This window comes from Leuresthes tenuis, unplaced genomic scaffold, assembly GCF_036924035.1.
Source record: "Leuresthes tenuis unplaced genomic scaffold, fLeuTen1.0.hap1 SCAF_19, whole genome shotgun sequence".
In the NCBI taxonomy this organism is placed as follows: Eukaryota; Metazoa; Chordata; class Actinopteri; order Atheriniformes; family Atherinopsidae; genus Leuresthes; species Leuresthes tenuis.
Window position 1 is genome coordinate 16,152,344 of NW_027325373.1, and position 25,974 is coordinate 16,178,317.

Consider the following 25,974-nt stretch of genomic DNA (forward strand, 5'->3'; position numbering starts at 1 on the left):
TAATGTCACTGGTTTACAGCAATGTTGTAATCCTTAGTGTTGTTACGACTGAACCGTTTAGTTGAAAGTGCGTATGAGAGTCTCAGGATTCGGTCATATCAGTAGCACGAATAAAAATACTCAGGAGATGGTGTCAGACACATTTGGGGTTTGGTTTTATCTCATCGCCAGCTGCAGCACTCACTGTCTGACCTCATCAACCACATCATGATGTGACTCAGCCCAGGTCCTCCAGCAAACTGATGTAGTCTGTTGGCCGCAGCTGCTGACCGTGCATGGATGTCTGTGGGGGCTTTCTGTAATCTAGAACTCTTCGCTTATGATGGATCATTCTGAAAACCAGTTGAAGGGTTGATAAACTCCTGAGTGTCCTGGATGAAATCCACATCAGTACTCAGCAAAATATCAGAGTAGAGTTTTAAGCAGACTAACCTGTGGTAGACATATGGAAACTGTGACTCATTTGCTGCTGTTTGTTGCTATAGATACCTGTGTTTATCCGTATTTGTGGGAACATCATCTTGTGGCCAATGAGACTTACAAGGGTGAAGGATTCCAGTATTTTTAAAAGGGATTCTTTGTTCCTTGTGCTTACACGTAGGTGGCTTAAAAGAGAATGCAACAGGCAAGACAAACATCATTAAGGTCTGAAACTCCTCATATCTGCCAAATGCGGCAAGTTGTGTGGTGCCAGACATGCTGACGACCTGCTTTCCGTTTGGCCAGCCGCCTGTCTGAAGCCACTTAACATGGCTTGTTAAGGCATAAGCTCATGAGCACCCATTTCCTACCTTTACCTAAATATTGAAAGGGAACATTCAGGCATTTGGGAAGGGTGTTACTTCTAATTCCTGGAAGGAAAGTTAAAAGATGTCTATTTTTCAGAGACATCTTGAGGTAACATGAAAATTCACCCCAAGCATGACCCGAAGACTCTAAAAGTATTCTTGGCTCAAATTAGTAGAAAACATCATTTTGGTAGCCAAGCATTGGATCTGTGACTGAATTCAAAGCTGATCAAGCCTGTGGGAATAAGTAGTCACCAGTAGGAGCCAATGTAAAGAGTTTTCCCTGATCACTCCTTCTCTGCATGGGGCCGTCTGAGGAAGGTTTTAAAAGCAGGTTCTGGCCCTAATGCTCCTCCCTCAATAGCACTCCTACAATCCCTTCTTCACATTCACAATTCAGACATACTCACAAAAACAGTCAACAGTTTATATTAGGCTGGACATGACAGCCTTGGCTCACTTTTAACTCACTGCACTCAGCCGGGCGCAGAAGTATAGGAAAGTGGTACAGGGTCAGACACAGACATCTCTACGGAAATACTGCAGATCTGAGACCAGTTGGAAGGACAACATGGGTGTGTGGACAGCCCTTATTCTGGCCTCGCAGCTGCTATTAAATCTGCACGTGGAAGCCCAGGCTCTGAGTGAGTTTTATTTGAAGTGTTTTCATTTGCTTTTCACATCAAAACAGTTTTACAAAATGTGTAATATTGATTGGCAATTACCAATTTTAGTAGTTGCGGTTGGTGCTTGTGATGGGAAAATATTGTAAGATGGAAAACATCTTTTTATGTTTTTGTTTAAATTTCAACACTCACCATTTTTTTTTGGTGTATTTTTTTGACATCCTGATGATATATAGTGCTTTACTTTTATTATCAGTCAAAAAAGATTGAATAGCTCCACCATTCTGTATTTTAACACACTATGTAAGAGTTTCATGCATAATGGATGAAGCAGACACTGTGAAAGAGAATATCATTTGCAGACCCAGAGAACACAAAGGATTAGACACGATGAGTGACACTCACTGGGGTACAAATAAAATGCTAAATATCCCTGTCAGTTGATGAGGAAATGAGCCAGTCGAATAATTTTTTTTTGTGTTTTTGACAGGGAGCAGAAGAAGTATGAAATCTGACCAAAACATAGAATTATAAAAATTACAAAGCTTTTCATAGCCAGATCTGCTTGATTAGTTCAGCTCAGGGGTTTCTGTTTTCTGGCTTGCATAAATTTGAACAAAGTTCCAGCTAGGTCACACGCATGGGAATAATCAAGAGGATCTGGGTGCAGCACTGAACTTTAAATCACACTCTCCACTCTCTCTGTCTTCAACACACACTTGCACACACATGCAGACACACACAGACTTTTGCCCAAGGTCACACACAAACACAGAGCTGCAGACGGCATGTGGAAATGTTAGAATTTATGGTTTATCAGCTTCGTACAAAGCACTCGAGGTGACCGATGGTGTACATTTCTAGGACCTATTAATCTTTATAATCTTTTGGTAATAAGTGCCTGATGTTATGTATAAAACAAGTCCTGACCAACAAGATTCATCATCTATCATTTCCCTTGCAAATGGCTGTCTGCATGACATAAACTCACTGTGTTGGAAAAAAGGGGAGACCATTTTAAAGCAGCACTTCAAGTCTGATTTTAGAAGCCATTATATTCTTTAAGAATTATTGGAGCTATTGATCAATATTAACAAGGATGACTATTGATGGCTGAGATTACTGGAACTTGAAATCGACTCTAGTCTGAGCTCAAAGACTTCCTGCTCAGGGCCAAAGTAAATGCATAAACTTTCTTAAAATGTATCATTTTTCAGTAACAAAGTCTGGAAAGATGAGAAAATAATGTAAAAGATATAAAAGAGATCATTTTTGCAGGGAATTGTCACATGAAGCAGCTTTACAGATTTTCAGCTTGTGGTTCACTCTGATTCATTTCACCAACAAAGCAGTTCTATCAAATATAATTCTTCAGTTTTTTGTCACAAGAGAGTGGTCATATTTTCTGTGTTGGTAATGTCATTGTTGTGCGATGAGTCAACAGGGTAACCAAAGGTAAGTTGGAGAGGCTTATGGCAGAATGCTAAGAGTAAGAAAGAGTATCTTTTGAAGTTTTCCTAAACCAAATTGAGTGGTTTTACTGCCAAACCAAACAGCATTGAAATAAAATAACTGTAATAAAAAGTATATAATTAAGAGTCCAAGACCAGTTTGATTTGACACGTTGGCAGACTGTTTGGTTTTTTTTTACTCCACCACTTCTCCAATATCCAAATGTTGCCTTTTCTTGACTGTTAAAAGTCCTCGACCAGCTAGAAATAGATTATAACCCCACAGTTTGAAAATGCCTAAACACGTATCAAGAATACAGAGCATTCTTCTTTTAACAAGCAGCTCCAGAGGCTCCAGAGCAGTACCCAGCACAGAACCAGCCTTCTTTATCAGTTTGTTAAGTTTTTTGAGTCTGGGTCTGATGTTGCTGCCCCAACAAATGATTGTAAAGAGCAGATTGCACTCTCCACCACAGGCTTGTAGAGGATATGCAACATTTGGTGCAGACATTGAAGGATATTAGCTTCCTCCAGAAGCACAGTCTGTTATGTCCTTTCTTAAAGACAACCTCAATGTTGCATTTCCAGTCCAGTCTGCTGTCCAGGTACACCCCCAGGTATCTGTTTTCCCGTTCTACCTCCACCTCTTCACCTTGGATGGAGACAGTGTTTGGCTTACTCCTGGTCCTCCTAAATCATCTCTTTTGTTTTGTTTGTGTTTAAGATGAGGTGGTTGTTCTCACACCATGCCACAAATTGATCAACCAGTTCCCTGTACTCAGCTGCTATTCCATCATTGATACAGCCATTACTGTAGATGACAGAAATCTGAGTTGTACTGGAGACTTGAGGTGTACAGAGTGAAGAGAAATTATGAGAGTACAGTCCCCTGTGGTGCTCCTGTGCTGTTTACCATCTTCTCAGACACACAACCAGTCAGCCTCACAAACTGGTCTGTTTATCAGGGATTAATCCAGTTGATTGTGTAGGCAGCAACCTGTATTTGCTGGAGCTTCTAATACGACAGTGTGGGCTGAATTGTATTAAAGCACTGGAGAAATCAAAGAACATGATCCACACCCTGGTTCCAGCTTTGGCCAGATGAGAGTGGACTTGCTGAAGCACGGAGATTAACACCAGATCCAGGACGATAAGCAAACTGTAGTGGTTCTGAAAGTTTTCATTTGTTTATGTAGATGAACCAATAACAGCCTCTCCACGACTTTCACAATGTGGGATGTTAGAGCAACTGGTCTGTAGTCACTGAGGGCAGATGTATGTATTTTTAGGTATGGGAACAAGGTAGAATGTCTTCTACAGCACTGAAACAGCCTAGTTCTGATTCAGTTTTTCTAGGTGCTTCTTAACCTGACTGCTGGAGACACATAGTCTGAAGGGGGAGGTAGAGCAGGTTTCAGTGTGTCCTGATTGGGGGGAGATGTTGGTGAGGATGCCTTAGGAGCCACAGCTGAGATGGAGGGTGAGATTATTGAGGTACAACATGGAGGATGTGGGTACAGGTAGGGTGTGACCACGCTGAGTGCTGTTCTGAGTTGAACATGTTGAAATCACATGTTAGGGTAAGGGTTAGCCCTGTCCAGGCTTCCATCAGTCTGAGTCGCTTTCACCTTAAAGCCTGCGATCTTTTTCATCCCTGACCCCACGTCTCTCACATTATTTTTGCTGGAGTTTTCCTTACAGCTTTTTCTGTGCACCTCCCTGCACTCTGTTGTCTTCTTTTTTTAACTGTTTTTGAACAGTCCTCAATAACTTCTTGTCTCCCTCCCTGAGGGCTTTTTTTTTTATGTTAAGCGGCTTTTTCAGATCGCTGGTGATCCAGTCTGTTATTAACCTTATCATCCTTGGGGATATAATGCCCTCCACAGAGAAGTTGATGTAAACTGTCACATACTCAGTCATGGTATTGATTTCATCTCCATGTGGTTCACAGAGTGCATTCCAGTCTATGATTGAAAGAATCCCTGCAGTTTATCTTTGGCCTCCTCAGAAAATCTTTTCAAAGTTCAACAGTGACAAGTTGCTGCTTAACAATGGGCGTATAGTTGGAGGTGAGGAGAACCAGATTGTGGTCTGAGTTTCCTCAGCTGTGTGCATCTTTAATAATAACATAGAATAAATCCAACCTTTTATTTTCTTTGGTGCAGCAGTTGAGAAACTGCTGAAAGGTAGGAAGTGTAGCGAAGAGGGTGACTTGGGAATTCTTGGGAATTAATGTCTGCAATAGTTGCATGTATTTCTCAGTTATCCACTCCAGCCACAATTGGAACACAACACATGGTTGCACACATTCATTTGCAATGAAAGTGCTTACTTTGGGGCTTCAAGAGGCACAACTAAATTTTTCTTAACAGAAACACACAGTTCTTCCAGCGTCTAACATGGGGTCCCTGAAACTGATGGCAACAACTTATAGACAAAAATACGAGGCTGATAGATTTTAACTGACTGCACTCTCAGACCTTCTGAAATGGTTCAAGTGTGCCATCCAGTCAAAAGCAATAAACTATCCTAACTATCCCAGAAAATCTTGATTCTATCTTGTCCAACACAGATAGAAACATAGATTGTTTTAGTGAGTGCACCCTTACTAAAAAAAAACATCTAAACACAATACATTTCCTGCTGAAATGGCATTTATTGTTATGACACCTCATAACACTGTATGCTGAAAAATGATGGTGCACAGTACATCAAAGTGTGACTGACCAACATGAGCCAAATTGGGGGTGAGAATGTATTTCACACAATATCCAAAAAGCTATTTTCATTCAAATAAAAAGTGACAATGAGATCATAAAATTATTTACGTATGTGTTTTACATCCTGAAACATGGTGGAAGTCTGCCCTTATTAGTTAGCCGTAACGAGACTTCACTGTTTATGTTAGCTACATTCTGATGTTGATGAAACAATTCCCTCATCGTCTGTAAAGTTTGACATGATATTTTCAATCCTGCAACTATAAATCAGAGCTTTCTTTAAACAAACTCAAGTGTGGATTATTTGTAAAGCACTAAAATGAAGAATGACAACCATTTGTTTACTTAATAGTAAACTAGCTGTGGCAGATTTATATGTAGACGGAAAAGAAAGAACAAGATGCTGGATTACTTCATGGCTTTCAGCTGAAGAAGTTTTATGAAGCTTGAAATCTGAGGTTAATCAGGGGGTGAAATGAGGTGTTTTGTCAGGCTGTCTTGTGTAAGATGCCAGTGACCCCTCCAAAGCCCTCTGTCCAGAAGACTTATGAACAATGAAACTGTGTGCTTTATGTGCATGAATGTCTTTGTAATGTACTGTAGCTCTAAAGCATTAAGCATATGCTGAGCTTCTTCTGTGACCCTTGATTTTCAATGGTTCAATCATAGAATAAGGTATATAAAAAGAGATAAAACATTTATGCTGGCATTTTTGGTTGAAGCCTCCAACTTGTACTTATAGACTGTATATAAGCCTAAACAAAAAACAGAAGTGACCATGAGCTGAGTAAAGATTGAAAAGAAAAGAGAAAACTCGTCAGGGGCAATCTTGGCTCATAACGACAAGTCTCTGGGAGCATTTGGGAGCAATTTTGCTCCCTCACAACAGTGGGCCTTACAGACTGCTTTTATGGCACTTGTGTATTCATGATGTGTGCAGATGGTGGACTAAAGATTCCACGCACATCCTCCTGTGGTCTGCCCAGCTCACTTTATTAAAGGGAGACTAACGTGAGCATTTTGTTCCTCTTTGGCATTTTTTCTCTTCTTGTCAGTTGATGCTGTATGTCTAAATTCTGCCATTCTTGTGCCTGTGAATAAAAGTTCAAATACATTTTAGAGATCTAACATGATAGACAAGAACAGCTGTAGTTCAAAGCTCTGGATTGATAAAAAAACATCTTGTGATTATCTCCTCTGAGTCTGCCAAGTATAGGTTTGCTAATTGACAGAGCCTCTCACAAAAGTAACAAACACTGGGTCAAAATCATAATTTTCATGTCGACTCAGGATGTGTTTACTCTAAGTCCAATTGAGTGAATCTGCAAGTTATAAATATTCACATCTCATCATCCATTGCTCAAATGCATTAACGCATCTTTCTTGTATCCCTGTCAACAGTCTATGATCTGCTCACCTCTCCTGACTGCCTGCCAGACCTGCTTCAGGGGGGTCTGGTTGAGCAAGGGGTGAATGAGGCTTTCATCCTCACCTCCTTCAAGTTGCAGCCCAAAACTGGAACCACTGTGTTTGGTTTGCACAACCCCAGGGACAACAGCAAGTATTTTGAGTTCACAGTGATGGGGAAGCTCAACCGAGGTAAGAAGACTGTTATTTCAAAGCCTCACCATATAATAATCATACATTTGCAAGTAGAAGCATTGTGAAGCATCCTAACACTATTCCTCACACTTCTACAGTGGATTTTAGCATATTTGCGGCTCAATTATTTATTTCTGTGGCTTGCAACATTAATGCTTCGTTTAATTTTTCATCTCACCCACCAATTATGTTTCTGCTGCACATGTTTTTACCCCCCAAAAAAGAAAGAAATAAAGAAAACAATAAAATCTCAAACTGATTGAAATCCTTTTTTATGTTCTAAGTATCTACGGTTTAATAATGACTGGCTTATGAAACAAAAAGGATACATTCCTCTGGTAACAGTCAGGTAAAAGTACTGAATAAGTCAGTGTCTGAAGAAATAAGTTAAAAATATTTCATAAATGATGGAAACCTCTTGGGACTACACGGTCATTAGCATCATCGCCTCACAGCAAGAGGATGGGTTCTTTCCATGTTTACATGTTCTCCCCCTGTATGGGTTCTCTCCGGGTACTACGGATTCCTCCCACCGCCCAAAAAATATGCATGTTGGGTTAATTGGTGACTCTAAATTGTTCGCAGGAGTGAGTGTGAGAGGAGATGGTTGTTTGTCTTGCTTGTCTCTATGTGACCCTGTGATGGACTGGATGGAAAACTCTTGCCAGACCACTTTAAAAGATTTCAAGAAAGTCAGGCTCCTTGGAAGCAAAATATAACTCAATGAGATTTGGATTTGAGCACGTTTGCAAAGTACTGTATCAAAACGATGGTGTGATATCATGCATCCCTCCACTGAAACCCTTTCTACGCCGCAGTTGTTTTATGTCAAAGAAATATGCAATATTCCACAAAGGCAGGACAGTCTAGAAATTGTTCCAGATTACGCACCTGCACCATGTCAGTGTAAAAGAGGCCACACTCATGCAGGGTTGAGAGAAGAGAAGGCACTTAATGAAAATGTTCTCCTGGTTTGAGTTGAAATATTTATCAACAGAATTTCTTCCATCTGGGTTTCAGATAAACACAAAAATGTTTTTGTCTGGTGGAGGAGAAAGAATTCACTCACAAAAAAAAAGATCGTTCACTTTTGTTTTTAAATTATTTATGGTATAGTGGTTTGGAAAAAAAAGATTTGGATGGAAGAAAAGTTGAAAGGAATCACACAGTATTTGTTGAATATCCAGGTTAACATGACAATATAGGAACTCCTAAAAACTTTGTCAATTCATCTCTGTGAAAAATGAGTAGAAATCACAGGAACATAAATGTTCAAATTAAATATGGTGGACGTTTATTTCCCTCTTTGTTCTCAAGTTGGACATCAAACTAATGATGTTCTCAGCTATACCCTATGTTTAGTGCTATTACATGATGTTTACCACATTAAGCAAAGGTGATAAAGATGTCAAATATTATCGCTGTAAAACACCTCCTATATGCTGGCATCTTACTGCAGCTGTAAAGTGGATGAATAAGTCCTCTTCATTAAATTATCTCTGTAAAGCTCTCACTATTTTGTTTCACTGTCACGTTCTCTCGAAGCTGTGTTACGCTACCAGCGGAGCGACAAGAGGATGAGCTCTGTTACCTTCAACAACTTGGTTTTGGCAGATGGCCAACAACACAGACTGTTGTTCCACCTGAAGGGGCTGCGGCACCAGGGGCCAGGTGGGGTGGAGCTGCATCTGGACTGCAGACTGGTAGAGACAGTCAGGGATCTCCCCGCTGCCTTCCAGGGTTTGCCAGCAGGGTATGGTACGGTAGAGCTAAAAACCATGCAAGCCAGAGACCAGGTGATCTGTCACTGACAATATTTCCATACAATAATGACTAGGTCTTTGTCTCAGTAATGGTTCTGTAAGGTTACAAATGGCTCAGTTGTCCACTTTTGTTTCATTCTAACAGGACAGCTTAGATGAGCTAAAGCTGGTGGTTGGGGATTCATTTGAGAATGTTGCATCATTGCAAAACTGCCATTTCCAGCAAAGAGACTCTGTTCAAACTCTGGGTAAGATTTTCTCTGTGGAAATAAATGTGCACAAAGAGGGTCAAACATTTCCCACGATTCCTACTGAGCCATATGAAAACAATACGCAGTGTTGAGTGGACGAAGCATACTCTGAGAATATCCATCTCTGTTTCAGTTAAACAAAATAACAGTCCCTCTCTCTTAGGGGTCAACACCAAGCAGCTGTCCAATCAAATGCTGGATTTAACAAAGGTGATAAATGAGCTGAAAGACGTCCTCATTCAGCAGGTAACTACATCGAACAGTTCCTCTGAGACTACTTAATCCCTCCCTCTCCTGCCCTGACCTCACTGTCTGACAGCCTGACTGCATATAAACTTGTTTATATTTGACTCATTCCAGGTTAAAGAGACCTCCTTTCTCAGAAACACAATCTCAGAGTGTCAAGCTTGCGGTAAGATCCCCTCCAGTACCTTTCAGTCAATAACTCATAAGTAGATATTAAGATTTCATGACCATGATGAAGATTTTTCAAAAGATATCTGCTCTCTTTATCATGAAAAGGTCTGGGTGGTACTGAAGTGGTGAAGCCAAAATGTGGCCCAGGCGTCTGTTTCCGTAATGATATGTGTATGGAGACAGCAGATGGTGTTGAGTGTGCACCCTGTCCTGATGGATACACCGGCGACGGTTTCAACTGTGATGACGTAGATGAGGTAAAGTCAAACGTGTGTGTGTGTGTGTTTATGTGTCTCTTCCCTTGTGACAATGAATGTTAATTTTGACTTTCAGACTAATAACACTTTTACAAACTGTTGTGATCTCCAGTTATCATATTTTGGGGGTTAGTACATTGGTTTTTGGCATATAAGATTATATATTTGGCTACAGTATGGATATGTCTATATGCATATATGTAGCATCAGGTTCATATTCTGGTCTTGGATGCACATGAAAACCTCTGTGAATTACCCGCTGTGTGCATAACTAATCCTCTTCGAGGGGTGTCCTAAATAAATGTGGTGCCAGCATGTTTCACGCATATATTTGGCACTTAAATATCTGTGTGTGACTGTCTGTGTATAAAGGAGGTGTATATTTACTCTCTTTCTATTTTTTGTGTTTGTTCTTGGTTGGTTTTGTTATGTAACATTCCAAAGATAAAATTCCCTGACATATTTCAGGTAGTTACAAAGAGAATCAGGCAGCAGGACCATCAAACTGACACTAGGTCTAAGGGCTCTCTGTGGTACCAAATGCAGCGTAGGTGCATACGTGTCAAATAAAGGACTATAACTAGTGACCATCAGGACAGAAGTACTGCCTTTTCTTGTCTGCACTGAACTCTTTTCTGACAGCTGGCCCCTTCGGCATCCTCTTTCTTACATGAGCAAAAATGTCATCAGACCTAAAAGTTTTTGGGGAAAAGCCCTCAGAGAAACATACATTCCTGCTGCTTCAGCAGAGCTCATGTCCTCCTTTTTGTTGCGCAGTGCCAGTTTAACCCCTGCTTCCCCGGAGTGAAATGTGTGAACACTGCCCCGGGCTTCCGCTGTGACGCCTGTCCTCTGGGCTACATCGGCCTGCCAGTGGAGGGTGTGGGCATTTTGTTCGCTCAGACCAATAAACAGGTAAAACACTGGGTAAAACATCGGGGGAGAAATGAAAATGAGAATAGAATAAATAATAGAAGTGTAGTCAAAATCATGACAAACTTTATTTCAAAATGTGTTTTATTTGTGATTGTGCAACAGGAAACTTTGGCACTAAAGTTCATATAGAATCAGTGTACCAATACACATACTTTATATAAGGGGAAAAGATAAAAGATTAAAGAATAATAACATGTTTCCAAAAGACTGTAAATTGTTTAAACTCTACTAATATATCGCCGGCAACCATGTGGGTTCATTTTCACGATTTTCACAAAGTCTAAGAACAAAGTGTATTGGAAAAAGGGCTAAAAGTAAATAATGACTCACAAATGTTACTTAAATGCAGTTGTGCAGCTTGTGAGCAGGGAAGGCAGGCAAGTGCTTAGAGCCCCAGGCATCTGGGGGACCAATGAAGGGTGACAAAATGTACTTTAAAGGAAGGGTTTCAAAACATTGGCAACCACAGTGACCACAACCCCACCTCTGAAACAACCAGAGAGTGCTTGGGAAAGATATCACAAAAGAAAACCTCACTGAAAGAAGCACTTTCATATACAAAGAGTTGATGACTCTTACATTTAATACATGAAAAAAAAGCAATTTTTTTTAGCATTAATGACATTTTTTTTCATTTTACCCTAAATGCGACAAGACTTTACTAAAACAAGCAACAATGTTTTTGAGATGATAAAAGTAACAACTAAGGCAATCAAATAAGGATGAAGTTGTTTAAAATCAAGAATAAACCAAGTGATAAAGTTGGCTCATGCTCCCTGTCTGATGGAGCACTACACAGGATTGCTTTCTTAATCTTACTCCTGCCTGCTCCTGCTGGATTTTCAACCATTAACGCCTGCTCCCGTGAGATTTGCTTTAGGTCCCACAGGACCTGATGTAAACGGAGGATCAAATCTCACTGTATACAAAACAAATGATGGTTGGTCAGTTGGTTGCAATCTGCAACTTTGCAGCTAGATATATTCTCCTTTAAATCCATGGCATATTCACATATAAACTTGCAAGACTTTAAATATGGAATGCTTTTTACTCTGAATGTACAAAAGTGTGCATCACTAATGAGGATTATCTAAAAAAGGAACACAAAGCCTGTGAAGAAGGAGCAACCAGCTATATCAATGTTTAAAAAATGTTGATAAATCCAAAGCTATATTTGGCAATGAACTCTGATTTCAAAGAAAATCCCAGAACAACTTGGGGTTCTATCATGAGATAACTTTCAATTTATACAAACCTCATTGAAGATAGCTGAGGCACATTTTATAACAATATAGAAAAAAAAGCTCAGTTCATAAAAAGTTCAAAGTCTAAAGTAGTCATTTTTCACCACATCAAATCGTAGTCCTCAGTGATGTATAAAGATGTATTATGCATCAGTAGTTAAACATTTATAATTTCCCATATGCTCAAAATACTAATTCTGTAACTAAAATAAATTTTACTCCAGATACGGTATGGGACGATCAAACTCCATCATCAGGGCTGTTGGTATCCTCTGCCTTCTTTGTCTTTTTCTTTTTTTAATGCAATATATAAAGAAACAACTAATTTAAAAAAATAAACTTATTTGCTGCATTTGCTTGATTTTTTTTCCTAATGCAGGTCTGTGATGACGTTGATGAATGCAAAGGGCCAGACAATGGAGGCTGTGCTGCAAACTCAATCTGTCACAACTCCGTGGTAAGAATACTGCACATCGCTCATAGGACTATTTGTGTGATTTTTCAATCGTTGTTCAAAGTCGTTCATATAGAGCTGTCCTAATCCCCCCCACAGGGCTCTTATCACTGCGGCAGCTGTAAGTCGGGCTTCACAGGTGATCAGGTGAAGGGCTGTAAGCCGGAGATCAGCTGTGGAAACAGCCTGACCAACCCCTGTGATATCAATGCTCAGTGTATTCCAGAAAGAGATGGCTCCATCACTTGTCAGGTAGGATTTTAACAGCCCTCACAGACTCATACTATATATGTTACCTTTTCACACATTTTGCGGTCCATGTGCATTTTCTGTAAGGTGTTTCATTTGTCTTGTCAGTGTGGAATTGGTTGGGCCGGAAATGGTTACCTGTGTGGGAAGGACACAGACATTGATGGATATCCAGATGAGAAACTCAAATGCAAGGATTCACACTGTAAAAAGGCAAGCAATATGGAAATCATCAGCAATTACAACTTTGCTGTGATGGAAGGGACATTTCTGAATGTTTACCTGACATGTCTTTGCAGGATAACTGCATCTACGTTCCTAACTCTGGCCAAGAGGATGCTGACAGGGATGGCATGGGAGACGCGTGTGATGAAGATGCAGATGGTGACGGTATTCTAAATGAGCAGGTTTGTAGAAATAGTTCTACAAATGTAAATGCACAACGTCCAACTAATTATTCTTATCCGCATCAGTTCATCTGTTTCGTCTGTAAAAAGTGAGAAATTCACAGATGCAGTATAAGACAAATGCAAGAAGCACACATTTACATAGTTCGATACAACTGAAGCTCTTTTCTTTTACCTTGAGCACACATTTGCATTTGTAAACATACAGCGACAGGATGCAAATGAGACCTCTGTGTTCTCTCTGTTTAAGGACAACTGTCGTTATAAGCCCAATGTCGACCAGAGGAACACTGATGAAGACAGCCACGGCGACGCGTGTGACAACTGTCTTAAAGTGAAGAATCCTGACCAGAGAGACACTGATAGTGACGGCAAAGGCGACGCCTGCGACGACGACATGGATGGAGATGGTACGGAGGGAATTTACGTCACTAACACTGATGCTCATGTTATATAACCATCACCACTAAAGGTTCTCAGTGTTATGACTTGTAATTCTGCACTCTCCTTCATGTTTCCACACATTATCCCATCAGACAGAATGTGTCTAGAGTTAGCTGCTCATTTCTCTAAATCAAATGTATCACTATGTAGTAGTAATAATGTTTTAATAAGCCAGATGAGGCAGAACTGCACTGCAAAGAAGAAGAAAAAAGTCAAAGCCAGTTGCATTCTGACCCCAGAGCAAATACAAGCTTTGATCATTCGCCGGTGTGATTACACCTCTAAAACCCCCACAGGACAGAAGATAGTTTCTCCTCCACCGCTGATGTTTGTGCTGCTTGACCTTTGTGCATTCATGGTGCAGCTGCTGCCTCCTTGTGATGAATAAAAAATACCTTCAGAACACCAACTGCTCTCTCCTGCACAGCAAATACAACAGTGCCGCCTAGTGGTGAAACTGAAAAGAGCAGGCTGAAACTGTTAACTCCGTCACAAATTTCAGTTGTTGTTGCCAAGCCTCGATCATACATAAATGGATGTGCATGCTTGCATCACTCTAATCAGCCTTATGAATCAGCGTGACCATATCTGATGATAATTCAAAAGGTGCTACACCTAACCAAAGCCTCGTCTGCTAATATATTCATGACAATCTAATAATTGGTTGGCCTAAAAATACAAATCTTCCATACAAACTAAAATGACATCTTTTAAATATTCAGTTTATTGTCATGAAAAAGAAAGAAGAGCAACAAAAAATTTTAACTGTCATGCAGGAAGTGTTTGAAATTTTTAGTAGTAAGATTACATTAATTATCTCCTGGGGCTAACTGTGGACAGGTCTGAAGAACTTCCTTGACAACTGCCAACGTGTCCAGAACAGAGACCAGCTGGACCGGGATGGAGACGGAGTGGGAGACGCATGCGACAGTTGCCCCGACATCCCCAACCCAAACCAGGTCTCTCCGAGTCAGATGAATGCCTAACAGTATTGTGAATTAGCTCAGTACATTTACTCAGAGCAAGTTCTTCTCTGATCAAAAGTTCACGCTGAACAATTGATAAACTTGTGAATCACAAATATTCTAGTCTAAGCATTATTATGTATTATCAGTTTCCTCCTTTCAAACCACTCCAACCAATCCATTTAAAGCATTAGTCCTAACAATCTTTTAAGCAATCTTGTTTCTCTTTTTTTCACAACTAATTGTTACAACTAATTTCACTGTTGCATTGATACTGTCCTTTCAGTCTGATATTGATAATGATCTGGTTGGAGACTCCTGTGACACAAACCAAGACAGGTAATAACAATAGTCAGACTCTGTTGTTTATCTGTAGTTCTAGTACCACTTTATTATTTTTTTATTATTATTATTGTCATGTCACCGTGTCACTTCCCCCTGTAGTGACGGCGATGGTCACCAGGATACCAAGGACAATTGCCCACTCGTGATCAACAGCTCCCAGCTGGACACAGACAAAGACGGAATGGGAGACGAGTGTGACGATGACGATGACAATGACGGCGTCCCAGACTTTTTACCACCGGGGCCAGACAATTGCAGGCTCGTGCCAAATCCAGACCAGATTGATGACAACAGTGAGTTTCGATATCTGACACCTAATCCACCGCACAATGAAAGCAGCGTATGTTCACAAGATCTGTGCTGAGGAGGAATTGATTTAAGTATCCTCATTCTGCATGAACTGACATTTGTGTGTTTTTTGTACAACAAATTTGTAGTACAATTTTAGCCCCACACAGATCATGGACTGGCAACCTTGAGCAGATCAAGTAGACTGTTTCGGTGCATGGATTTGCCCATTTTATGAGTTGCTGTAACATTATGTGTATTAAATGGTCTGTGAAGCAAATAAGAGCAGAGTATCAAGCCAAATCTAGCCAGACAGCAATGCTTTTAGCAGCGTTCAGTAATCTAGAGCAGAAGGAGCCCATAAGATTTTTGATATGATCGGAACTTATGTGGCGCTGGGCACAGTGAACTTCAATACCTGCCCATGTCCTGACATCATGGATGTTTTATTTTTAGCCCACTTAACAAAGACCTTTTTAATTTTTAAGTAAGCCTTTATTGTGTGAAGTCAGTCTAAACTCTAGGTGAAAAAAGCTCTGAAAACACATTCATTTACAGAAGATTGTAACAGGCAGATTACTGAAGAAGTATCTCATTCTCATGCTCATGTTACAACAATCCAATTGTCTTATTTACTTTAAACTTTGCTGCTTCTCATCAGACGATGGTGTTGGAGATGTGTGCGAGTCCGATTTTGACCAGGACAAAGTCATTGACAGGATCGATAACTGTCCTGAGAATGCAGAGGTGACCCTGACTGACTTCAGGGCCTATCAGACAGTGGTGCTGGACCCCGAAGGTGATGCTCAGATCGACCCCAACTGGGTTGTTTTGAACCAGGTGAGATTATTGGCTGCTAAGACTCTTTATTTTGGGTTTTGAGATTACTGTGCTTGCAGAGATATATCTATATGTATCAAATTATGACAAGAAATGTGAAAGGAGTCGCCTGTATTGAATCACAACAGCCTGAATCACCAGCTCGCCTACTCTTCATCATGTTTCTAGTTTTGCTGTTTATGCAGCATTTGTTCATTCTTACAGCTCTCCTTGCAGTTTCTGGTCTCAGTGGGTAGCTGTTTTGTGCAAAAAATCTCTGAAAACTCTCTACACGGTATCTGCTCAGGCCGTAGCTGGTGAACAAAGAGGAGGATTTAGCAGCTGAAGAGTCAGCTATTTTACATCAGGAATCTAAAAATAGAGATAAAAGCAGAGTTGTACGAATCTGTAAATTTGCCACTTTTTTGTTGAGATGATGAAATGGTTGATGACAATATAGTTGAATGCACAGCCAAAAATTTACATTCAGTTGATGCAAAGCTCTTGTTTGTATTAGAGCACAAAGATGACCATTATCATTTCTCTCCTGTTTCCAAACAGGGAATGGAAATTGTTCAGACCATGAACAGTGACCCAGGACTTGCTGTTGGTAGGATCCACATCCTGTCTGAGTTAAAAAAAAAAGCCGAGTTTTTCACAAAAAAAACATTTTGATATACAATATGTACTAATTTCACTTTCTTGTGTCAGGTTACACTGCTTTCAGTGGAGTGGACTTTGAGGGGACATTTCACGTGAACACAGTTACTGATGACGACTACGCAGGCTTCATTTTTGGCTATCAGGACTCGTCCTCCTTCTATGTGGTCATGTGGAAGCAGACTGAACAAACCTACTGGCAGGCAACACCCTTCAGAGCTGTGGCTGAGCCCGGCATCCAGCTCAAGGTGAAAGCCATGTTGTAAATCCAAAACAGGGGATTCACATTTATCACACTCTTACATTTCTGCTTTTCCATTGTGTCTCTGTTTCTACATCACACCTCACTTTGCTGTGTTTGTTTGTCAGGCTGTGAAGTCTAAATCAGGCCCAGGGGAGCACCTGAGAAACTCACTGTGGCACACGGGAGACACCAACGATCAGGTGCGTCTGCTGTGGAAAGACCCGAGAAATGTGGGCTGGAAGGACAAGGTGTCCTACCGCTGGTACCTGCAGCACCGTCCACAGGTTGGATACATCAGGTATGAGGAACATTTTCTGGATACTTTAACAAGAGCTTATTGTCTTTTATTGTATTAACTTTTTCGAACTACATAGGAAAAAATATCAACAATACTCTCTTATATATGCAAGACTAAATTTATTGTATTTAGAAAATTTCAACATATCTAAAATTTGATGTCAGCAACACAGTTGAAAACCACTGTTGGATGTGCAGCTCTAATGCAATACTGATTAACTGGTGATACGTGAGGGTGTCAGGACTGGGTAAAAAAGGAGCCTCTACTCAAAGCTTTGCTTTTCAACCAAGAATGGGTCATGGATAACCACAATGCACTAAACTTGGTCAAAGAATCATTGATCAGTTAAAAAAACTAATTTTTTCAATGCAAATTTGCAAGAAACTTTGGTCATTCAGCGTCTACACTGCATGATATTGAGAAAAGATTCAGGGAATCTGGGGAAATCTCAGTGCGTTAAAGCCAGGTCAGGTTACACACATCAAAGTTGGCAGCACATGACCTTCGAGCTCTCAGAAGAAACTGTCATGCCTCCACGATCAGTACAGCCATATAGGCTCTGGGGAACCTTGAAAAACCCTTCCCAGTCAAAATAGCTTGGTAATGTTTCCAGAAACTCAGCCTGAAACTGTGTAACACAATGAGGAATCCTATTTTCATATCTGCACAGAAACACTGCCCAGTACTCTGACCTCACCTCGGGTAAAAGAAAGGAGACAAAGAAAATTACACCTAGTGCTATATGCCAATGATGAGAAAGACCATCCAGAGTTTTACCAGCAAAAAGTGCAAAAGCAAGTATCTCTGACGGTTTAAGGGTACATCAGTGTCCATAGCATGAAACCCTTTCAGATATGTGAAAGCACCATGGCTGCAGAGGTGAATATTGGAATTTGGAGAGTACATGCATGAAAATAACATATTTTCCTGGGAGGCCTGTGGTTATTACAGCAGCACAATACCAGACCTCATTCTTCACAGCTTACAACAGCATGGTTTATACACACATGGTATGTTGGAATGTGTGTTCATGCTTTACTGGCCTGCCTGGAGTCCAGATTTCTACTGAAAATGGATCATCATGAAGAGGAGAATCAGACGGCGATGACCACAAACTGACAAGCAGCTGAAATCTTATATTCTACAAGAATGGATACAGATTTCTCAGCAAAGCTGCAACAATTAGTCAGATAATTAGTTTGCAACCCATTTAAAAAATGTAATTAAAAGGAAGAGAGATGTAACACTTTTGTTTTGTTTTGTGTGTTGCTGCCATCAGATTCTTGATTTGTTTGTATTTCCTGAACACACTGAAGTTAGTCAGCGAACATAGAGAAAATCATTTGCAGCTGTCCAGAATCCATTATCTCTTCTATTAGCCAGAAAACCAAAACAGAGGTTAAGAAAAAGATAAATAAATGTCTTCTTCTGCTTTGCTCAGAGCACGGTTTTATGAGGGGACTGAGCTGGTTGCAGACTCTGGTGTGACTATTGACACGACCATGCGAGGAGGACGACTTGGCGTGTTCTGTTTCTCGCAAGAAAACATCATCTGGTCCAATCTGAAGTATCGCTGCAACGGTATGGAAACACACATCATTACACTGTTATTTTTGTCTATTTATTAATATGATAAAATGCCAGAAACATCAAGTAGTTTCAGTGCAGTTTAGTTTATTCCCCAAAGTCCTCAAAACTTTATGGACAATACTCAACTCAGGAGTCCTACTGTATCTTCCTTCTTGACCTATTTCCTTTGTGTCTGGGACAGTGTTATGATTCATTTTGTTGCAGAAAGACTTCAGCTGTGAAGGGAATTAGTTTGACCTCAACAAGTTTTAGATTTTCAGTTTCCCGCATATTACCTTCCTTGTCACTTCCGCAGACACCATCCCAGAGGATTTCCAGGAGTTCAGCACTCAGCATGCTGTCGACCCAATCTAAAGCCGAGACAGATATACGACACCAGATCAACAGAGAATGCATCTGTGTGTGGGTGTATAAATGTGTGTGAGAGCATGGGAGTGTTTTTTTTGTGTGAAGATGTATTGATGTATACAATTTCTAAACAATCATGACCACAATCTTTGTACTGTATGTCATTTTACCCAAAAGTGTTGTCTAAGTTTAATCATCACTAAAAGTCTCCAGCTCAGCCTATTATGCTAAATATTGTAAGTTAGAATGAATTACACCAAACACAATGTAACACAATGTGGCACAGTAACTAAAGAAATATGAAAAAATAAATAGTACAGCTCATGATTTACACCATATAAATCCGATTTTGAAAAGAAAAGAGTTATACTGAGACTTGCCATCATGAACAGTAACAAAGATCTAATAAACATGATAGATGAGCCAGGTTTGAGCCATCTACGATATATGAGTATATATCAGAATATACTTTGCATCCTGCAGATGAAAGCAGAAGTCATTGATGAAACGCTTGTTTTTCCTCAAACTTTTAGTTTTTTAATCAGATGACTTGAATTGTGTGCAGGACGTTAAAGTTTACTTTATTTCTGCTTTCATCTAAAATGCTCAGTTGTCGCTTCGTGTTCCAGAGTGTTGTTTTCTTCTGCTGCACTTTAGATATAACTCGGGGAAGGAACTCACTATTTTCTTAGTTTCACAATAATACAATAAAGTCAAGTCTGTACCATGAAACCCCAAAAAGTTACATGTATACGTGACTATAAGCACTGTCACTGCATGTAGTTGTAGCTCTGGTTTCCTAGTTCATTTGTTATATTTCAAAAATGAAAGAATGAAGCAGAACATATCTAAACATATTCTAAATGTGTTAAAAATTAAGGAAATCCTAATTATGTTTCTGATATTCTAGCTCATATCTGGTGTTATAATTATGCAATACCAACACAGCTGCTTTGGATCCACCTCTGAGATGTTTCCAGCACCATCATATATGGGTAACATTGTATTTTACTCCTTTTATGGAGAGGATGGACAAGTTATTCTGCCCTGTCTTGCTCAGTAGAGATGACTGAGGTGCTGTTTTCCATCATTTGAGCCCTAAGATATTGTTCTTTTCATATCTCTGTAATTGTGAATCTGGTCAAAATAAATACATCCAAATATACCTTTGATGCTGATTTAAAAGTTTGCTTTTTTTTGTTACTTAAAAACATTTAACATGTTTAAATGTTCATACTACCAATGAACCCACTGAGAACATTGCAGAGACCATTCAAAACAGTTCCCTACTTCCTCCTAAGTCTCCTTTTCCCAGTGGTACCCCAGGAACAAAGGCCACTGTTCTGCTTCATCAGGAAATCCTTTCCTAATGAGAACACTCTTATCCCTGATTAGCTGCTGCATGGAGAGACTTTGGTCTCAGCTCCAGGCAGGAAAAGAGACAGGGATGAGGGATTTTTTTTCCCTTTCGTTATAAAGGTAAGAATCGTGCCGATCTCAAACTTAGCCGTTAGTTGAAAGATCTGCAATTTATCTTCAACACAGTGAGGTAAGGAAAAAACTACCTTGTTCTGTTTTTTTCATGAAGTGAACAGATGGATGTTCTATGTATTTGTTCAAAATGTAATCATAAAACTTGATTTCACCTGAATGTGTTTGATACTTATAAACTAACAAATCCTTTGCTTTCAGTCTGCTGTGTTGGCAGAACCTTTTGAGATTTGATAAGGATAAACTCAGAAATATGCTGCCTCAACCAGCTACAAACCTCACCATAAGAAAAGCAGGGAAGGTTTCTAAACTGCCAAACAAACTAAAAATATTTCTACAGACACAGCTACAAAGAAAATTATCTTCAGTATCCTCACAAACCAACTTCATTGTGTTTAGAAAATCTCTGGAATTTTATGGCCAACAACACAAAAAAAAAACATTGGGAGAGATGCAAAGATACACAGAAAAGTTTTAAAGCATACAAGTAACACCGTTCTGGAAGATTCTACAATCAGCAAATTAACTGGAGACAGAATGGCATGCCTACAGTCTAAATCCGTCTTTTATTGGAAAAAAATGATGGTGCATCAAGAGGAATAGAATCAGACAACTAACACCACAGACTGCTCGTGGTGTTTGTGTTTCTAATTCTAGATTTGTTTCTATTTTCTAAAAGCGAAGAAGTTGGTCTGTGGAAAAAAAAGGAAATTCACTTCAAATGTTGTGGTATCTATCAAATTAAAGTATGAACAAATTAACAAACTGTAGATTTATAGTTCTATTGCATGTTATGATTTGCAGTGCTGTGCAAAAGGAACATGGCAGTCTGAAGTTTATTTTCATTTTGTCAAACCTTTATTTAACCAGCAATTCGCAACCTCTGAGATTTAAATTTCTTTTCCAGCATAGTGTGCAGGGGTGTGAAAGGGTTTTAAGGTTTGAGATGAACCTCAGTGCTCCATGGTGGACTGTATCTAATGCATGTGAGCGTTGCAAGAAGGCATGCATGTCAATAAAATCCCTGCAATCCAGCATAGACATAAAAGCTGTGACAACAAGTCTATTTTCAGTTTCAAAGAGACTTGATTTCAAAGAGAAAAAAACATTACTTTTTTTCACCAAATTCTGATAGCAAGGGTTTAAAGATAACGAAACATCAAGTAAGATTCCTGACTATTTGTATTGGAACTGTGACTCATCCTCATAGCTCTGAACAGTGAAGATAGGCAGGACATTCAGGAGCTTTGATCTTGCGTTTGAGAACATAATGACTTTTGTCTTGTTGGCATTAAATCATAAAAGGTTTGCTGAACGATGTTAAAAGTTTGTTGCAGCTGACAGAGAGCTTGATTTAGGCGCAGATCCACAGTGTTGCTTGCTGTCTTCAGATTCAATAATAGTGAACAGTGCTGTGAGCAGAGTCACGTTAGGACACATTTTTTTAGAAAACAGTTCATAGGAGAGGTTACTGATCATTTTGTATGTGAACACTTTATAGCTTTTGTTTGCAGAGTTGTGCTGGGCGGCTGTCATGTTTGTTGACTCTTTGAAGTTTTGTCACACAGAAGAAAAACGGCAACCAGCAGAGCTGAAAGATCAAGAGACTCGTTGCTTTCTACATCACATAAACACGCCGATGCTCTTGTGAATAGCTCTGTGACTGGGGATGTGAAAGTGGGAAACTCCTTGTTAAATCTGCTTTGATCACTCTTTCAAAATACATATTAAATAGATTAAAAAAATAAACGAAAAATAGCAACAGAAAATGGAGTGCAGTAGACGGTGGATAGGTTTAGATTTCAGACCATACTTCTCTGCTGGAGTCATTTCCACCTCAGGGAGCAAAAGGGAATCATGTTCACACTGATTGAGTTTGTGTGCAGGGAGGCATCAACATGTCTGATTTGTGAGAAGCAGAGGGAGGTTGACGAAGTCTGATAACATCAGGGTGTAGGTTTGAGCACATAAGCAGTAATACAAGAGTACGTCTGAATACTATCCCACGGGTAAAGTTATGAGGGGCTTTGTAACTTCATTTTGTAGAGCCGCAAACAAAGACCTGAAAAAAAAAAAGACCAGAAGTATATAAATGTGCAGGTCGAAGATTGTTGCTTGAAATTACACAGAAAATCAGGAAACACTTAAGTTGCCAGGATTTAAGTCTGATATAGACAAAATTTAAATGTATAGATGTATCTCATATCCTGCTGATGATCTTCCTAAGACAAAAATAATCAGCAATTCAAAACTGTAAGTAACAAGTATCTGTAGGTGCTCAGCACTTTATGAGCAATCAATCTTCAAAATGGAAAGAAATTGTTCAATCACTGTCATTACTGAGCGATTCGATGACTTTTAACAGTGGAGCGCCTCTCGGTGGAGCATTGTTGAAACTCAGCAGTGACTCACAGGAACCTCTTTTCTCCTTAAAAGCTTATGATTATCTCAACAACTATTGGCTGCAGAGTTGTTGACCTTATAAAGAGTACTAATTGGGTAAAAATTGTTGTGTCACTGCTGTATGAGAGGACATTTGATCAGAGATGTCATCACTTTGCCATAGAGGAAGTTGAAAAGGCTACAGAGGTGATTACGAGTTTATTTCCCCTCATAAATGTGATGTAGCACATTATAAGATTTTCAAAATTCCATACTCCATGCAAAATTATCACACGTTATTGACTTAAGTATGGGAATCTTTCAGCTTAGTGGCTTGAATGTGTTATCAATCAGTGGAGTCCAAAGTCTAAACTCTTAACTCGAGTTTCCTTTGACTTTCAAAGGAGTCCACAATCAGGAAAACACTGTGCAAGTACGGCAGGGCTGCAAGAAGAAAGACAATCACCCAGTTAGTTAAACATGGAGGTGGTAGTATCATGGTTTGGACTTGTTTTGCTGTATATGGACCAGGATGATTTTCTATGATTAATTGAGCAATGAATTCTGTATTGTGCCTGTCATTTTTTAGAGGAAAATATCAATATGTATATTTGTGACACGAATGTCAACAGGAAGTGAGTCATGCAGCAATACAACATCTCAGAGCACACAAGCAGTTTCAGTGTTGAGCAAGTTGAGCAAGCAATGTTGAGGAAATGTTTTGGAAATGCCAAGTCAAAGTCTTCACCTCAAGCAAGCCAACAGAAATGTTGTATAGAAGGCCTAAAGCTACTATTTCATATCAGGAAAACCATAAACATCCCAGAGTTGAAGATGTTCTTTAAGGCATGGCCGGAAATTCATCCAAGCAGATAGCAGGACGGATCTCCATTTTATCACAAGCATTAAAAGCTGCAGTTCAACCTTCTTTGGCTGCTCGTTGAAATGTAATACTGGATCATTTCAATTTCAAAATTTTTTTGACACATACTTGAAAGTTCACATTCTTGCAAGCACCTTTGTATAAGGGATGCACAGATATATCTGTCTGACATTAATATTGGCAGCTTGTTGAGTGCAATCAGCAATCAGCTTATCAGCAAATAGAATAGCATCGAACCGATGGTTTGCCCTGGTTGTGTTTTATTAACTCTGGCAAATAATTGATTGCATTTTTATTTATTTGCATTTTTGCAAGCTTTTTTGGGTACAAAAAGAATGTGTTGGTCCATGACAGTGCTAAAAAGTTTGAGTTGATGGTGGTTTAACAGGCCAAGAGAGCCACTCAATATATGTCTGAAACTTCAGATTTCATAAGGGCTGCAGTGTTGGTAGATGGTTGGACAGGCTAAAACTTGAGCATTGGAAGAATTCAGTTGAGCCATGGAGATGAATTTTCAGTTGACCTTAAAGTTCTGGCAAACCCTTTAGTGACTCAGAGAGGGAAAGTAGGGTGTATTCAAAGTTGTAGTTGGTATGGGTGGAAAACTGTTGACCGAACTGGGGATAATGCCAAGCACTGGAAGGAGCACTTTGAGGACCTCCGTGGTCTGGTCACCACATTTTCCATTAAAGATACAGAGTCTGAGGATTCAGAAGAAATGTGCCACGAGATGATGAAGACTATGGGCATTGTGGGATTTTCCTGAATGACTCTTCAATGTTACACTGAGGTGCAAGATAAGGCCATTTTTAAAAATGGGATTAGGAGTTTGTCAGCAGGGCATTGCATTGGTCTGTTGTTGTAAGGCGGGAGATGAGCTAAAGGCAAAGCTTTTGATTGACTGATTCATTTCCTTCATTACAGTCCTCATCTATGGACACAAGATCTAATAAGTGACGAAAATAATAAGAGCTGTTTAGGGGGGTGGCTGGGTTCAGCCTTTGAGATCCCTTCAAAGGTTTTTCAGGCAAGACCAAGAGGGAGGAGTCCCCGGGGCAGACCCAGAACTTATTGGAGGCATTATATATCATTTTCAGCCGAGGCAGTTCCCCAGCTGGGGAGATGGATGTCTGTGTTTCCCTGTTGTCTCTGTAGCCAAGCCCCAGAAATCACAAGAAAATAGATGGGAGGATGGATATGTAATGTTTCCCAGTAATTAAAAGGGGAACAAATTACAAAAACAATCACTATCAGACATTAGCCAAATTATCATCTTTAAAATCTGTATCGGCCCTGAAGTTTTCAATCGGTGCATAACTTCTCTGTATGTATGCTAAGTGTAACAAATATTTTCTTTATTTTGCTATCTATATCCATTTTTTCCATTTATGTTACCTAACCATCCTCCTTTCCTTCATCTCACATTTTTATCTCTTCTTCTTCATTACTAATTGACTCTTGCATTGTGCCCATGTCATACTCTCATTTACCCCAATAAGTTCATGAATGGCAACTATCAAGGACTGCACTCTTTTTCACTTACTCTGTTTACCTTCATTTGGGGAGCAGTTTTTTAAACAGTTTAGTCTTTATTTAGCTTCATCTTCAAGTTATACATGTAGATTTAATGTAAATTATTAATTTGAAATTGTATGTCTTGCACTGTGTCAGATTTGCAGCTCATTTGTGTTTGTATTTACTTTTACTTGGGATTCACATGAACAATTTTATGCACATGCCTTTGAGAAATAAATATTGCCAAAAGAGCACAACAGCAGTATTCCTGTTCCATTTCAAGACAAAACAACAAAAAGTCGACCTTGTGGTGGCATTAGAACAGAGGTAAGGGGATCATATGGTCATTAGGCATCAGTATTTTTTATGCTAATTTTAATAGCAGTCCATTCAGAAGTAGTAGTTGGTAGCAATATTTGTCTGGAATCTAAATGAATGAGTGACATCAACAATGTTGATAGCCAAGAATTTACTAGAAACCCACTTTTGAATAATTTGCCATGTCATATATTATATATACAGTATATGACAGCAAAT

The 25,974-nt window shown here is 39.6% G+C and overlaps 1 protein-coding gene across 1 annotated transcript; it reads left to right on the plus strand.

Moving 5' to 3' along the window:
• Window positions 1–1,128: 1,128 nt before the first annotated feature.
• On the plus strand, window positions 1,129–19,527 carry thbs4b (thrombospondin 4b). The gene is made up of 22 exons (XM_072371696.1): window positions 1,129–1,432; window positions 6,987–7,184; window positions 8,733–8,983; window positions 9,096–9,198; window positions 9,365–9,447; window positions 9,562–9,613; window positions 9,724–9,875; window positions 10,653–10,790; window positions 12,435–12,512; window positions 12,609–12,761; window positions 12,867–12,971; window positions 13,058–13,165; window positions 13,416–13,575; window positions 14,450–14,568; window positions 14,861–14,913; window positions 15,019–15,212; window positions 15,869–16,047; window positions 16,588–16,636; window positions 16,738–16,934; window positions 17,056–17,228; window positions 18,670–18,809; window positions 19,114–19,527. Exons 1-22 carry the CDS (start codon window positions 1,360–1,362, stop codon window positions 19,170–19,172), a joined length of 2,817 nt encoding a protein of 938 aa, XP_072227797.1. The 5' UTR covers window positions 1,129–1,359; the 3' UTR covers window positions 19,173–19,527.
• The last annotated feature ends 6,447 nt before the right edge of the window (window positions 19,528–25,974 follow it).

Excerpts from the sequence above, each read along its gene's own strand:
- thbs4b (XM_072371696.1), top strand. The coding sequence starts at position 1,360 with ATGGGTGTGTGGACAGCCCTTATTCTGGCCTCGCAGCTGCTATTAAAT. Across the intron at positions 8,984-9,095 it reads CCATGCAAGCCAGAGACCAG|GACAGCTTAGATGAGCTAAA; the intron begins GTGATCTGTCAC and ends TCATTCTAACAG. Across the intron at positions 12,513-12,608 it reads CAATCTGTCACAACTCCGTG|GGCTCTTATCACTGCGGCAG; the intron begins GTAAGAATACTG and ends TCCCCCCCACAG.